This window comes from Petaurus breviceps, unplaced genomic scaffold (genome assembly GCF_028583685.1).
Source record: "Petaurus breviceps papuanus isolate PSGF00001 unplaced genomic scaffold, PetGlider_PUasm1.0 76, whole genome shotgun sequence".
In the NCBI taxonomy this organism is placed as follows: domain Eukaryota; kingdom Metazoa; phylum Chordata; class Mammalia; order Diprotodontia; family Petauridae; genus Petaurus; species Petaurus breviceps.
Genome location: NW_027186473.1, coordinates 9,448,420 through 9,463,050, shown reverse-complemented (window position 1 = coordinate 9,463,050; position 14,631 = coordinate 9,448,420). Strand labels below are relative to the sequence as shown.

The 14,631-nt window shown below is 34.6% G+C and overlaps 1 protein-coding gene across 5 annotated transcripts in view; it reads right to left on the bottom strand.

Moving 5' to 3' along the window:
- Nucleotides 1-638: 638 nt before the first annotated feature.
- The window catches only part of DCUN1D4 (defective in cullin neddylation 1 domain containing 4), a 108,454-nt gene continuing 94,461 nt past the window's right edge, over nt 639-14,631 (bottom strand). For all 5 annotated transcript variants that reach the window (XM_069105213.1, XM_069105215.1, XM_069105216.1 and 2 more), the window contains 3 exons: nt 8,790-8,894; nt 4,213-4,315; nt 639-4,127 (listed from right to left, as the gene is read on the bottom strand). In XM_069105213.1, coding sequence (XP_068961314.1) covers nt 4,072-4,127; nt 4,213-4,315; nt 8,790-8,894 — 264 coding nt within the window. In that variant the 3' untranslated portion in view covers nt 639-4,071. The remainder of the gene's footprint in view (nt 4,128-4,212; nt 4,316-8,789; nt 8,895-14,631) is intronic.

Here is a 14,631-nt window from a genome sequence, read left to right as displayed (position 1 = left end):
ATTATGGATCCACTTTTAATAGCTCATTTTTGCATTATAAACAAACCCTCAAATGGAAATAATCAGTTTAAAGGAGAGAACATTTAGGCAAAACTAAAATTTTCGCTCTTCTACCAGATTGGGGGAGAGGAGGAAAACGGAAATAGAATTTATTAAGCATCTATATGTGGCAGGCACTGAGTGCTTTAAAAATATCACCTCCTTTGATCCTTATAACTTTGGGAGGTACTATTATCATCTCCATTTTAAAGTTGAGGAAACTGAGGCAAACACAGGTTAAGTGATTTTTGCTTAACTAGTAAGTATCTGAGGCCAGATCTGAACGCAGATCTTCCTGACTCCAAGTTCCACAACTATATCCACTGTATAGACTTCAGAATTAGAAGGGACCTGAGAGGTTGTCCAGTGCAACTTTCTTATTTTACAAAAATTAAATAACTTGTAATAACTTATAAGTAACTTAAATCCAAGTCTACAGAAACCAAACCCAATATTCTCTCTACTATCACACTGGAGAAAATCTTTGCCAGGATAAATGTACTGATCTATTAAACATTTTAGACAAATGTGGTTAAAATCACTTTTAACAGAATATCTTAGATTACTTTTTAAGGAAAAACCACAGAAAAATGACACAGTTTCTGAAACCAAACACAAATTCTTTTTATTTGTGGGAATACCATTTTACATCAACTCCATTAAAACCTAAAACCAACCTGCTGAAGTCCTGTTCCTGTTAGGTGGCGTGACGGTATTTCAGTTAAGCAGTGAATCACAAGACTTGCACACCTCATGTATGTAATGCAAATACTGAAGACATAAAAGCATTCACAGTTATAGGTTAACTGTTGTCCATGTAACAAGCAGTAACCTCCAGTAGAAATTATTTTGTGACAAAAATCAACCCACATTTTGGTCTCATTTACAGACAACCAACAGTTCTGTTGGTGGATGAATTCTATACATTTATCATACAACATATGAAAGGATAGGCTTACAGAGGTATTTTAGCAGTTGTAAGAATTAAAATTAGGGGGACAAGCTAATTTTAAAGCTTTCTGTAGAAACCTCAAAAGTACTGTTAAAATAGAAACCGGAGGTCAAAAAAATCTGTTAAATTGGACAAAAGTGTAAAGGTTGTTCTACTCAGATTTACAAAAAAAAGACCAAAACCTGTTTAACTAGTAGCTCATGCTTCAAAAGGACACATAACATTTCAGCAGGTGTTTTTTAAAAGAATCAAATAATGAAACCTCTGACCAACCATTGTGGCAATGTAAATCTAAACTTTACATTCCATTCCACTGTAAGCACTTGTATGGTAGCATTCAAATATCATGAGGAAGAAAGGGTTGAGGATCTTGTTGGAAATGGAAGAGGAAAAACATACTAATCTTTTGACATAAGCCACTAAATAACCATCTGATGATATCTATGAGTCAACATCAACCTAGTCTAGAGATAAGTAGGCAGAGACTTTAAAAAAAGTCTAAGCACCCTATCCCTCAATACCTCTCTACTCTGAACTACATTAAAATAGAAGGGGGTTGGGGAGGAGATAAGGAATCTCCACAATCAAATAATCTCAAAGGTTTATTTTTTTAAAATGTTTAAAATTTGCAAAATGAAACCCATTCAGGATTTTCTAAGCATGTCAATTCTGGCTGCCCCTTGAGATTCATGCTTTTAAAAAATTATACATAATTAATAGCTTTCTCAGGTTCTACCCACCATTGGCAAAAAGCCTAATTATTTACCTAATACAATTTTCCTTCTGCAACAATTTTTATATTCTGAGAGAATTATGCCATTTTAGTATTTTTTAAAATTCTCCAGATTCTTAATCTGACACAAAAAAAACAATAAAATAAAACCAGCGTTTTTGTGTATGTTGCTGTTACTTTAAAAAAAAAAAATACGATTGATCAAATTTATGAGACATTCCTTCTAAAATGTGGTTTGTTTGCAAATAGGATTAAAAAAAAAAACAAAACAGCACTCTGTATCTCCCTATATTTTCCCTCTGGCTATCACTACTGAAATATATACATTTACACTAAAATCCTTTCAAAATATTGGATTTATTATTGGTTGCTTGCCATAAACATTTTCTAATCCACTCACAGTTATTATCTTGTGCAAACTGGCACTAATTCAGAAATGACCAAATGTGAGCATACAAACAAGTAACAATCAGGTATGCTTAGTCATTAGATAGCTTTTAAAACTCCTCTATGTGTTTATTTCACAGCAAACCAAACATTTCTATTTGGTGGTGAAAGGTAGTAGTTGCATTTTAACCATAATGTGATTTTGTATCTGCAAACACATTGTATATACATATATAATTTGTCTTTGGTGGTTTAATTACAACAGGGAAAAGAAACTAAATAAGATCCAAAACCCTGGAAACTGTTAGCAGAGAAACTGTGACACAGTAGTGCAGAAGAACGTGCCTGTGTGCTTTTTCTCATTTCTTACAGGTTGAAAAATTCACATTTACTCTAAGGGGAATGGGGTGGGGGTGGAGAAGAGCCACTAGCAGATTCCAACCACGTTCAAACTGTTTCCAATTACTTGCTTGGTCTTGGATTCTGCTCTTACTACAGAATAGCTGCATTCATTTCATTTGTTCAACTGTACCAACAGATTTTTACTTGTCAAACAACCATGAAATTTTCTATTTTCATAAAACCTTAGGGACTGCATTATTTAGCACCAGATATACTGAAGAAATAAGTGTTGGTATTGACAATACATTCCTAAGAAGGGGTAAGGCAGAGAAAACAAGACATAAAATGAAAATGTTAAGATACCATTCTATTCACTCTAGTTTTCCTCATTTGGGCAAATAATGGCTAAAACTTTCTTGTACAAATTACTCAGTCACCAAAAAAAAGTGGTCCCTACTTAAAAGATAGTGTGTATGGAACTCAATGCTGGTGGTTTAATATCCATTGCCTGCAATGAACATTTTGCCAGGAAAAACCCAGCAGGAAAGAAAAGGAAAAACAAATCCTTACTATTCAATATAGTTCTTTAATTACATAAGAAACTGAAAATTAGACACTATGAAAGCCTAACTAAAAATTCAAACCATGACCCACAGTTGGCTGGAGTTGATAAATTGTGATTGCCAACAAAACCATTCATTTTGGATGAAGGGAGAACATAAATTTTAGTTTTAGTAGCTTAGGAAACAATAGAAGCCTGAACATTCTTTGTAAGCCAAAGGAAAAGAGAGTATTGAGGAAGAAGGAAGGGAGCATGCCAAAGGCAATTTAAAGGAGCTTAAATCCCATTTTTGTAAAGGCATATTTTTAATTTGCTGATTTATATCACTATCCAAAATACAACTGGGTTCTTTTAAACATAAAAAAATTTAAATATGTTTATGTTTAAAAAAAAAACCCAATATTCTATGTACCAAGCTGAAATTACCTGTGACATTTTACAACTATGTAACCAAATAATTCCAATTTTAACCATTTTTAAAGGCCAATAGTTTTAACTAAAACTGACATTTGGCAAGTGCTACTGAAGGAAGAAATGATACTCCTTCCCTTAGCAAAAAATTGACCTCTTAAACAGAAATGTTATACTGGCAATGGCTGCTCATGGCAACAATGTTCAAAGAGTCCTTGAGTCTTGTTTTCTGAAATGCTACATTTGAGACCAAATAAAGAAATAAAAGATTCATTTGAAAAAAGTGACGAAAATGTGCCACAAAATTATTTTTACAATACATTTCTGCAGAAATAATCTCTAGGTGAAGCTTTTTTTATACACATATACAAAATTTAAACAGCAATATACACATAATCACAGTGAAGACGTTGGCAAATTCACCAATCTGTAGTGTAAATACAAAAAGCAAAGCAGCCTTCAAAGAGGACAATGCTACACAGCAAGCATCATTGGCTTGTTAAATAGCAAACACCACAACTTCCCTGCAGAAGGGACACTGTGCGAGAAAAGCAGCATGCGCTTTGATACAAACAGCAATTTATGGCTAATGGTTGACAGAACTGTGCTAACAGGGACTCTGAGCTGCTGTGCATAGTTAAATCCTTATGTCATCTGTTTCTCTTTATACCACTCCACAAATTCATCCAACAAAACTGGCCCTGTGAAGAGAGAGAAAGTATATTTGGCATAAATTCTTTCAAGAGGATGGCAGGAAAAATGTCAATACACCTTGCCAGTACTCACATGCTCCATCTTCATCATAGTTGCTAAGGTCAAGATTAATTGTTCTGCTAAACTCTAGCACATTGCACCACTGATCTTTGTTTATAACTTTATATTTTGATTGCTGTTAATAAGAAAAAAAAATAAGTGAAACATGAAAGAGCTACCTATACATTACAGAATGTTATGATATAAAGACATTAAAAACCAAGGATTCAAATTATAGATATGCTAGTACCAAGCAAAAGAGGATTATGTAACAGAACAAAAATGATATTTAAGAATCTAATGGATATTTTCATGACAAAAATACTATTAGAAACTCCAAAGGAAAAAAAAAGTGCAAGATTTTTCTAACAGTCATGATACAAGGATCTGAAAAACCCATATTCTTCAGCCTTCACGTATCAGAGATTCATACAGGAAAGTTTTTACCTCTTAAATATGTATAGCATGGTTTTCCACCAAGTTTTCTCTTTTAAGACAAGTTCAATCAAGTTTACTATAACACAGGTATACTTTATTCTCATTACTATTAAGTACAACAGGGGATACAAAGGTAGGAGATAAAAGTCCTTGCCCTTAAAAAAGAAAGTAAAAATAGGTACACAGGAATCAAAATAGAACTGAACATAACCTTGAAGAGCACAATGTACTAATATACTTTGTGTGTCATCTAAACTATAGGATAGGCTCATATTCTAGATTTACTTTCCACACAGGATCACAATGCCTAAATATTCTATTGAAACAAGCCATGAAGTCAATAACTGGTGTGTGTGTGTATATATATATATATATAAAATCTAGCCACTAAAATAAGGAAGACACATAAGCTACCAAAACGTATAAATAATATGCAAAGGGTAGTATATAACCTGATTCATCTTTATGACATACTGAAAAATTCCGTATCTAACAACATAAGGATGATTGCTGCCATTGTGTTATTTTAAGACAAAAACAAAACAATAGAAGCTAATCTGCACTAACTTCCTACCTGTCCACCCTGCCCCCAACAACAACATAAATTCAAAGCAAGAAGATAAAACAACAATGTTCACTTATTCTGTTCATGGTAACTTCGAAAGCTAAGAGCCAATAAAAAAACACTTAGGCATGCTCATGAACACTACGCAGTTTGTACTTAGCCAAGGCCTTGTTAAAAGCGGCTAGGTTTAATAGCCTCTTCAACATCTAATTCTAACACTCTCCCCACTGGCAACTGATCCAAATCATTTTCACAGTGGCAATAATTTCCTTTACAGGATAATGAACTGTTGGTTAATATTCTTTAGGATGGCCAATTTAGCATAATAAGAGTTCTTTTTTTTTTTTTTTTGGCTACTACCTAGTATTTTAAAAGAAAATGAGAGTCAGAAAGCTTTACCTGTGTCCCAAAGCTAGGAAGACTAAGGTAAAATTACGTCAGTAAAGTTATATTAACAAACAACATAGTAAGCTAATGGCTTCTTTAGTGATTGGTTTGGAAGTTTTATAAGTTCTATAAGCATAATCAATACTTTAAAGAATCTCTCAGTTTGGTGAACCCTCCACAGTAGAGTACTCTCTACCCCTGTCTTCTTATATGGTGAGACTCTAGTCTCTGACCTCCCTGAAATCTTTCACAAGTGGCTTGCCCAGCATGTTAAGGGCCTTCCTCAGGAGCCTGTCTACATGACCAGGAAATACATCTCTCTGATGTTATCATGTATGCCACTTGTGGTGCTGATCATGTGCAGCTTCCACTGGCCTCTGAAGGAGCTTCAATTTTGACTCCTGGTATTTTGTAATTTGCAGTTAGCTACATACAGCATATCCAGGAGACTATAGGTGTTAAAAAGATGAGTTTTTGCTTTAACTTGGAGATACTGAAAATGCAATCCAATAGTCCTCTTTCTCCTACTCAATTCTGGATCTAAAATCAATCTTCATCTTCAACATTTCTCTAAGACACTGCACTGATTAACCAGCTCAATGGGTACATACTCACATCAGACAGTCAGTCAATAAATACCTATTAGGTGCCAGGTACAGTGCTAAGTGCTAGGAAGAGAGAGGAAGAAGGAAGAGGGGTGGGGGATGGGGGGAAGACAGGTCTTGCCCTCAAGGAGCTTACAATCTAACAAGGGAAGATAATGGACAAAAGGAATCTGAAAAGGGAGGGACAAAAAGTAGCCAGGTACAGGGAGTGGTATGACAGGGAAAGCTAGAAGAGGGCAGTGTGTAGAAAATGAAGAGATGGAAGGCTGGGAAGGCTTTGGCGCCTTCCTCAAGTGGAGCTTCTGAGAGAAGCTCTCTTACTTCCTCCTTTCCAATCAGAGGGGGCAGGGGATACTAACTGATGAGGGATGAGGTCCAGGGCTGAAAGTCATTTTGCAGGTTTGATGAGGTTCCTGGAGCATGATGGCAAGTCCAGAGGAGTTCAGCCAGTAACTTGTTTTTTCTATGTGGAGAGCTAGACTTATGGGTGGAAGATGTGGTATCCAGAATTGTGATTTTTTTCATTCTAAGGAAATTCCAGTTGATAAAATTCTGCCAGTGCAAAGTGATAACCTCTCTGAAATTTATGGTCTGAAGAGTGATGCCTGGGAAAATGAGAAATTAAGTGACACACCTGAGGTCACAAAGCCAGTACAGGAGCCAGAAGCAGGACTTCCATTACATCACACTATCCCTTTCCTTAATGATCTCATTTAGAAAGTCCTGCAATGTTCCAGGCTTGCAAATATTAAACTGGCACAATATCATCTCCAAACCACAGGATCTGGACAACCTCACCATATTGGGAACCCCCTCTTACATTTGGATTGTAAACTGGATACCTTCCATATGATAGCAAAACCTTTGGTGAGCATAGGTCACCCTGTTTTATGCCTTCATTACTATCTTTTTTTGAGGGGGGAAGGCATTGGAGTTAAGTGACTTGCCTAAGGTCACACAGATAGTAAGAGCCACTGAACAATTATACAAGGAATATTTTACAATCATAGCATGAACTTAAGCATACAACTTTAAGGCTGCATTTTGCTGTCATTACTTTTCAACAAGAATTAGTACAAATTATTTGAAATAATAAAAATTCATGTGTATATAGTGCTTTAAGGTTTACAAAGCATTCTGAATGCTAAAACATAAGAATTTTTAAAGAACTAAAATTTTCACATTTCTAAAAGAATTCTAGAACCTCTTGTCCAAAAGAGTAAGTTAGTAATAACAATCATAAAAGAAATGAATGTCAGCAATTTTTCTAGGTCCTTATAAAATAAGTTCTAATATGTTTAAAAGGGTCCATGAAACAAAATCAGCAAGCAACTAAAAAAACTAGAAATGGCAGCTTACTGTTTGATATGTTATATCTTAATTACTTATTATATATAAATATTATTGTAAAATTTATCATTTAAAATATGCAGAAAAGTGGTCTGTGTTTATGGAAAGAAAATTCTTTCCCAAAAGACTTCTCATAAAAACATTTTTTTTTTCAAATGAATAAGTGCAAAGGAAATGGAAAAAAGGGAAATGTCATATTTCATACAAAATAAAAACTGAATCCTGGTAAGAAGCTACTGAGATTTCATTTTGGCTATTACTATTACTTTTCAGCTAAATATACTTCTATAGTCTATGGGTCAGAAATTATAATCGAACATTATTTTCTTATTAAAGGAGATTTTAAAATGCTAGATGTTTTCAAACTGAAGAAAATGTTTACTTAATTGCTATATTGGTCAAATCTCACAAGTCTCAATATATTCAATGGTGACAGTAACAGCCTCTTTTTTTGTCTACAGGTATGATTTCAATGCTACAGGCAGTGTCAAACTCAAACAGAAATGGATAATTACTGGCCTCATAATGACTTAGAAAACCACAAATTAACATTATCTACGTCATACTGTATTTTTATTTGTATTCTGGCAATCCAGTTTTGTGGGCAGCAGCCAGTGAGCTTGACACTTCTGCTGCAGGAACTGCTTGTGAGGAAACCAACTCCAGCAATTGAGACCATCAGCAAAAGTGAGTGTAACTCAGTCTCAGGGAGTTCCTGGGGACACTAAGGACTTTCCTGAGGGTTACACAGCCAACATATATCAGATGCACGGCTTGACCCTAGGCCTTCTCGATGCTAAAGTCAGCTCTATCCACCATTCCAAGCTGAGTCTCTAGCAAATCATAAAATCCTAATGTCTTAAGAATTTTAGTAAGCATGTAGGTTGGTCTAAAACAAACAAAAAGTCACTGCTTAAGGAAACAGATAGTCAAGATTGTAAAAAGGTAAACGTTGAATTTTTACTGTGCTCAAAACAAAATCTAAATAAAAGCAAAATTTCTGAAATGAGGAGATAAACCAAGGAAAATTATTTATATTTAAAATTACTTCAACGTATTTATAATGTATTATTGCTATGAAATTTTTAAAATTTAAAGTATGAATAATATGAGGCCCAAATAATTGATACCAATTATATCATAAACATTAACTTTAAAATAAAATAACAGTATAACTATATAAAATTTTTTAACAAATAAAATACACAACTTATATTTTTTTAAACAGGCAAATAAACATTTCATTTAATAGCATTACTCTGTACCTCTAGGAATTGGTGGAATACTGGAAAAAGGGGCCAGGTTTTTCCTAACAACAGTCCCAACATGCATTTGGCAGTATTGATGTCTAGGCTTCGCTGGTCCTTTTCCTGTTTAATAGATAAAAACATGAATGAGAGTTGAAGAAATTTTAATTCTAATCACCAATGCTTTTATTTAATTAAAAAAACAAAAAACGAAAACTGTGCACTTATCACAAACATCACAAAAACCTGGAGAAGATAATAAAGGTCAAGAGAAGGAACGGGAAAAAAGAACATGGAAAAGTTGCAATTTCACAAGGGGAAAAAAATATATATACACACACACATATAGGTATCTTTTTAATGCGCAAACTAAAAAACAAAATAAATTAAATGTACACTAGTAAACATTGCTATTTCATGAAAAGAAATCCAGAATCATCACAAGGTGATTAACTCTGATCTGACACTTGCTTTAGTTACAAAAAGAGAAAACAAAATAAAACTATTTTCATATATATATAAATAGATTTAAATGCTCCAAAACTAGCAACAGACATCTATCATTTTTAGGAATGAGTTTCCATGAAGTCAAATTTCACAACTTCATTAGTTATCTCCCTTCTATACTACACTCTATTATGTTACATATATTGAAATTAAACAGGACCAAAACCCACCCTAGCATAATAATCTTATGTCTCTGGAGATTCTCTTCAAACAAATCAGCCTACAAACAAGAGAAAAGAATATATCCATTCTCTGGAAAAGTAGAATCTTTATGTATACCTCTTCTTCGAAGAAATTTTTTTAGCTATATACAGCCACATGCACCTCTGTAAGTGATGACCATGGGAAACATAATACTTCATGTTAGATATAGTGGCCACATTTCATTGAAGATAGCACATAAACTTAGATATACATAATCAGACAGATTTGGTTCTTCTCCATTTTATTTTTGGCAAATGATTAATTTGTCTTTCACTGCCCCCCCTCAAAAGTCACCTTTTTTAGAACCAAAACTAGAAAAAGAACTGATTGATCAAGACTGTTAAAATATTTGGCTGAAGTCAGTATCCACCACCAAGGAGTATTAATCATTATTAAATATTGTTTATATGGATCGCAAATGTAAGAAAACACTGAGCTCTCTGCACAAACTGGAAATTTACTGACTTTGGGTCTAAGTACTTTCTGGAATACGAAAAATAGGATGCTGCATCTGAAACAATTTACAATACATTTTCTCAAATTGTAATGTATTCTCTCAGCACACTTTGATAAGATAATGTGATGATTTCAAGTTAATAACTCAAGTGTTCTTCCATGTGCAAACAAAACAAACCCTAAATATAGTGTTGCATTTAGTAGTAACGAGCCTAGCAATTCAGAAATCCGTGCACCTCACTCAAACAACTGCAAATGAAGACGATGAAGGCACAACAGCTTGCTACTAAGAAGAACCTTCAATAGCTTTACTCTCTGGACTATTCGCTGTCATTTTTCTCACAGTGAATGATATTATGTACAAACAGATCAGGCAAGATGTTTATACACACTCATGTCTAATAGTGGAAATTCAACCTAAGTACCATGATAGTAGGGACAACTCAAACCAAAAACTTTCTACGCAAGCAGGTAGCCTGAGATATTAGTCCGTGTCTGACTGCCCATCTCATTTATCTGAGCTTGTATACCTGAGCTATCTCATTTAAGACTGAATTGTTCACACAACAGAAGGGAGAGTCTAGAATAATGCTCTAATGACTGCCTCATCCTAAACAAAACTGGTTAATTTGCCAAAGAGGGTAGGTTTTTAGCTGCCTTGTACTCTCCAGACAAGTAGAATGCTATGTTCTAACCCTAAAATAATCATGCTGTAGAATGCCAGAAACTATGCAACCACAAGACCGTCAGCTATCCAGAAAGGACTACCCATAAGCCAGAAAACAGGCAGTCAATACTATGGCACTGAGCAAAGCACCATTCCCAAAAGAACATTTAATAGAAAATGAGAGATTTGCAACTGTTAACTTATTTCAAACTCTCAATCCTGCCTTTACACAAAGCTACTATCACTAAAACAGAAATCTCTTCCATTGTCTTCATTCTATATGTTCCCACCATGATGGATACAATACTAAGGTGACAAAAGAAAGATTATACAAGGACCTTAACAGACTATTTGCAGCAATACTATCATCTGACAAACTGATGATCATGAGAGATTTCAATGCATGTATTTGGCAGTCGTGCCAAAACATGAAGAAAAGTCATCGGACTCACAGGATTGGAAAGCTGAACAGCAATCACTTACTCCTGCTCTGCAAGCGTGCCAGACATCAGCTCGTAATCACTAACACCATCTTCTGCCTAGCAAACAAGAGAAAGACATTATGGATGCACTCAAGATCTAAACAGTGGCATCTCACTGATTATTATCATCATATGTTAGTGGGACCTGGAGGAGATTAAGATTACAAAAGCTAAACATACAATTGATGACCACCTGAGACACTAGAGACTGAAAGCAATTTATCCAATAAATCCCAAACCAGAATCCAAATCATCTAATAAACAGCTCTGACAACATCATAGTAGCATTATATCAGAGAATAGATTTCCAATTGCAAGGACTGCTATGTGCAGCAAATCTCCCCAAGACATCAACAACATGGTTAGTCTATGTCAACTGAACTGGTTCAAAGAGAACACCCTGATATTCAGAAATATTACTTGAAGCAAATTAAGTAAGACTGGCAACACTACATAATACTACGTTATAGTACCTCAAGGCAGTAGGAACAAATAAAGTTAAGATACAGGCATAATTAGTATAAGGAATCCAAGCACAAGGATCCAGAGTCATGGAATGATGATCTGGCAACCTAGAAGCCTTTAGAGCTCCCCCAGTGGCTTTAACTATTAAAGAAGGGAAATAGTGCCCACCCCTCAAAAAAAAAACCCACATACTTTGATAAACCAAATAAGCTCCCAAATAAGTCTGGATCTGAGTCAGTATGACTTACTAATTTCATTAAAAAAAAAATAGTAACAGAACAAAATGGGGCCTATGCACCAAAAAGAATAGCTACTAGGGATACTTTGTTGCCTATTTAAAACATATAAAAATATAAATATTATAAGAGGTGACCATGTCTCTTTATAAGTAAAAAACCAAAGGAATTCACTGAATACTCTGAGAAATTATAAATAAAATAGTGCACATGCAACAATACATACTTTAAGCTAAAAAACCATTGGAACTACTTTTCATCCGTTAATGTACAATTAGCACATTTATTAGCTGAACTTGTTTGTAGTAGTTCTGTTGTAAAGCAAAATTATTTCTTACTTAACTAAGACCTTATGAATCTGACTCCTCCTGCTAATAAGAATTATGACATACAAAAAATTCACATTTTCTCTTACTGACAGGCACTGACAATGAATTGAGACTTTTAGTTAAAACAAATAACTACACCTGTTGAAGACACCTGACCCTAAGTTAATGGATTTGCTAAAAATCTGTCTTTTTAATAACCAGGTATTCAGACATAAGCTATATATGGCAACTATACTTTTTTTAAGGGGAGGTTGCACTTTTCACTTCCCCTCAACCCGTGTGCATGTATGTGTGTATACATGTGAGTTTATATATGCATATGTACACACACACATATAAAATACAACAATTCATAATACTAGTAAGGAAGAGGAGAAATGAATACTGAAAGAGGAGAGTGTTCATGGAAGAAAAGGTGAGTTTTTAGCCTCAGACTTTGGACATCATAAACTTAATCATGAACCTAAATATAAGTATTTTTTAACAAAGTTATGCAGAGAAAAGCTGTTTAATGCTTGGTAATAGAAATCAAAATGCCACAAAGAACTAAGAACAGTCAATGTTATTTAAAATAAAGACATACAATAGAAAAATTACAGAATATAAAGTTCTCCTTAACCTAATTTGTCCAAGTAAAATATTATAATAGTGGAATGAAAAGCCCCCTAAGAGCTCAACAAATCATCTAACTTATGGATTTGTTTTATACAAAATTAAAGCTAGTAGTTATCAACAAAATGTAACAAACGGACATCTATAACTTTTGGGTTTTTGGTGGCAACTATTTTTAAGAGCATACGAAAAATTTTAAAATATTACTCCATTAGGAAGAATGAGTTTATATGATACTATAATGAAAGTTAAAGACCTCATAAATAGAATGAAATTCCTGCAAGACAATTAAGGTTGTATTCTGATGTTTCCTTTAGAAAAACTCTGGCAGATTTCTACAAGCTTTCTTTGATTGCACAAAATATGGTTTAAGGATGATTGGTCTGAACTTTTTGTATACTAGGAGTTATTTCCTGAAAAAGAGCACTGGTGGAAAAATAACTGTAGATCTTTAATCAATTTCAACAATTTAACAACTTGCCCTCAAGGAATAATCTGTGGGAGACCATAACAAAGGAGCTTTGTTCAATTCCTTCATTTCAGATGGAGCCAAGAGAGATGCTCACAAATATTAAATGATCAATCTTCCAAAGGTTATGCAGCTAGTTAACTGCAAAGCAAAAACTAGAACCCAGAGCCTAATCTCCCAAAGCAGTGTTCATTCCATTTTACTATCTTGGATTCCTACACTGACTCTTGTATTTACTCAGAGCACATTATCCCACCTCATCTGAGAAATAAAAAGGTTTTCCCTACATAAGATTCCTGAAACCTACAACAAAAAAATTTAAGAAAAGTTTAACCAGAAAACAAAGATTAAATTCAAATCAAAACAAGCTGTTTAAACTGGAGTGAGAGAAGGGGATTTAGTTAACACTTAACTTCTCTACCTTTCTCTCAGCTCTCTAACATCTCTTCTCCCCTACCTCCTCCCCTGGTTAAGCTCTCAAGATTGTTGGTCTTCCAACACAACTTCAAACTGGTGGGATGGTATAAGCAGGAAGCTAGGGCTGCAGTAGTTACCTGGTCCTTCTTCCTCAGGCTCAAAGCAATTAACCCCCAAGCCCGAAACCACAAAGGAACTTACAAAAGTAAACACCTTTTGTTCAATTGGCAAAAAATTTCTGTTTTCATTAGTGACGTGTAAACACACAGCAATCTTTCTCAAAGCAGTCTTTGGTGCTATTAACTTCCCCAAATCTGAGGTTCTGCTAAAGGAAGGAAACAAATATAAGAAGTTCTACAGTCCAAACAACTTCACTGTTGAGTGTATTCATGATGTATAATAAGTAGGAATGAGAATCTCAAAGATAAAAATTACTAAAATTAGGATCAAAGACCAGAAATCGAATGTTCATTATAATATTCCTTCCATTTACCTTCACCTACCTGTTCCCCAATCCTTATCCAACTAAGGAGGAAAAAAAGGAAATATGTTATCCAAATACACCAGTAATTTGGGGAGCTCTCTTTTCTCAAAACAGAACACAATGTAAGTGGAGCAGTACAGAATACATGAGGTGGTGCTCTGTAGCACCTTCTGTGAAAAGGGCCACCTCAGCTTCCTCATCTCTAAAAGAAGACTACAGGACTTTGAGGGTATCTAGGTCCCATCTGTCTCTAAATCAATGTTCCTTTGAGACTAAGTAGCTACCCAGAATTTACTAAATCTGGGAACACAAAGATGTACCAAAAACATTCTGTCCTCGAAGAGTTCACCAACACTGACAAACAACAATGCAAAACAAAACGTGTTAAGTTTCTTAAGGTGGTAAAAATCAAGTGCCATAGGTTAGGAAAGAGAAAACTTCAGATATAACGACCAGAGAAAGGCTTCACTGAGAACTAAGCTGGACCCTGAAGGGATAGAGTGTGAGAACAATCCCAGAGAAGCCCATGGCA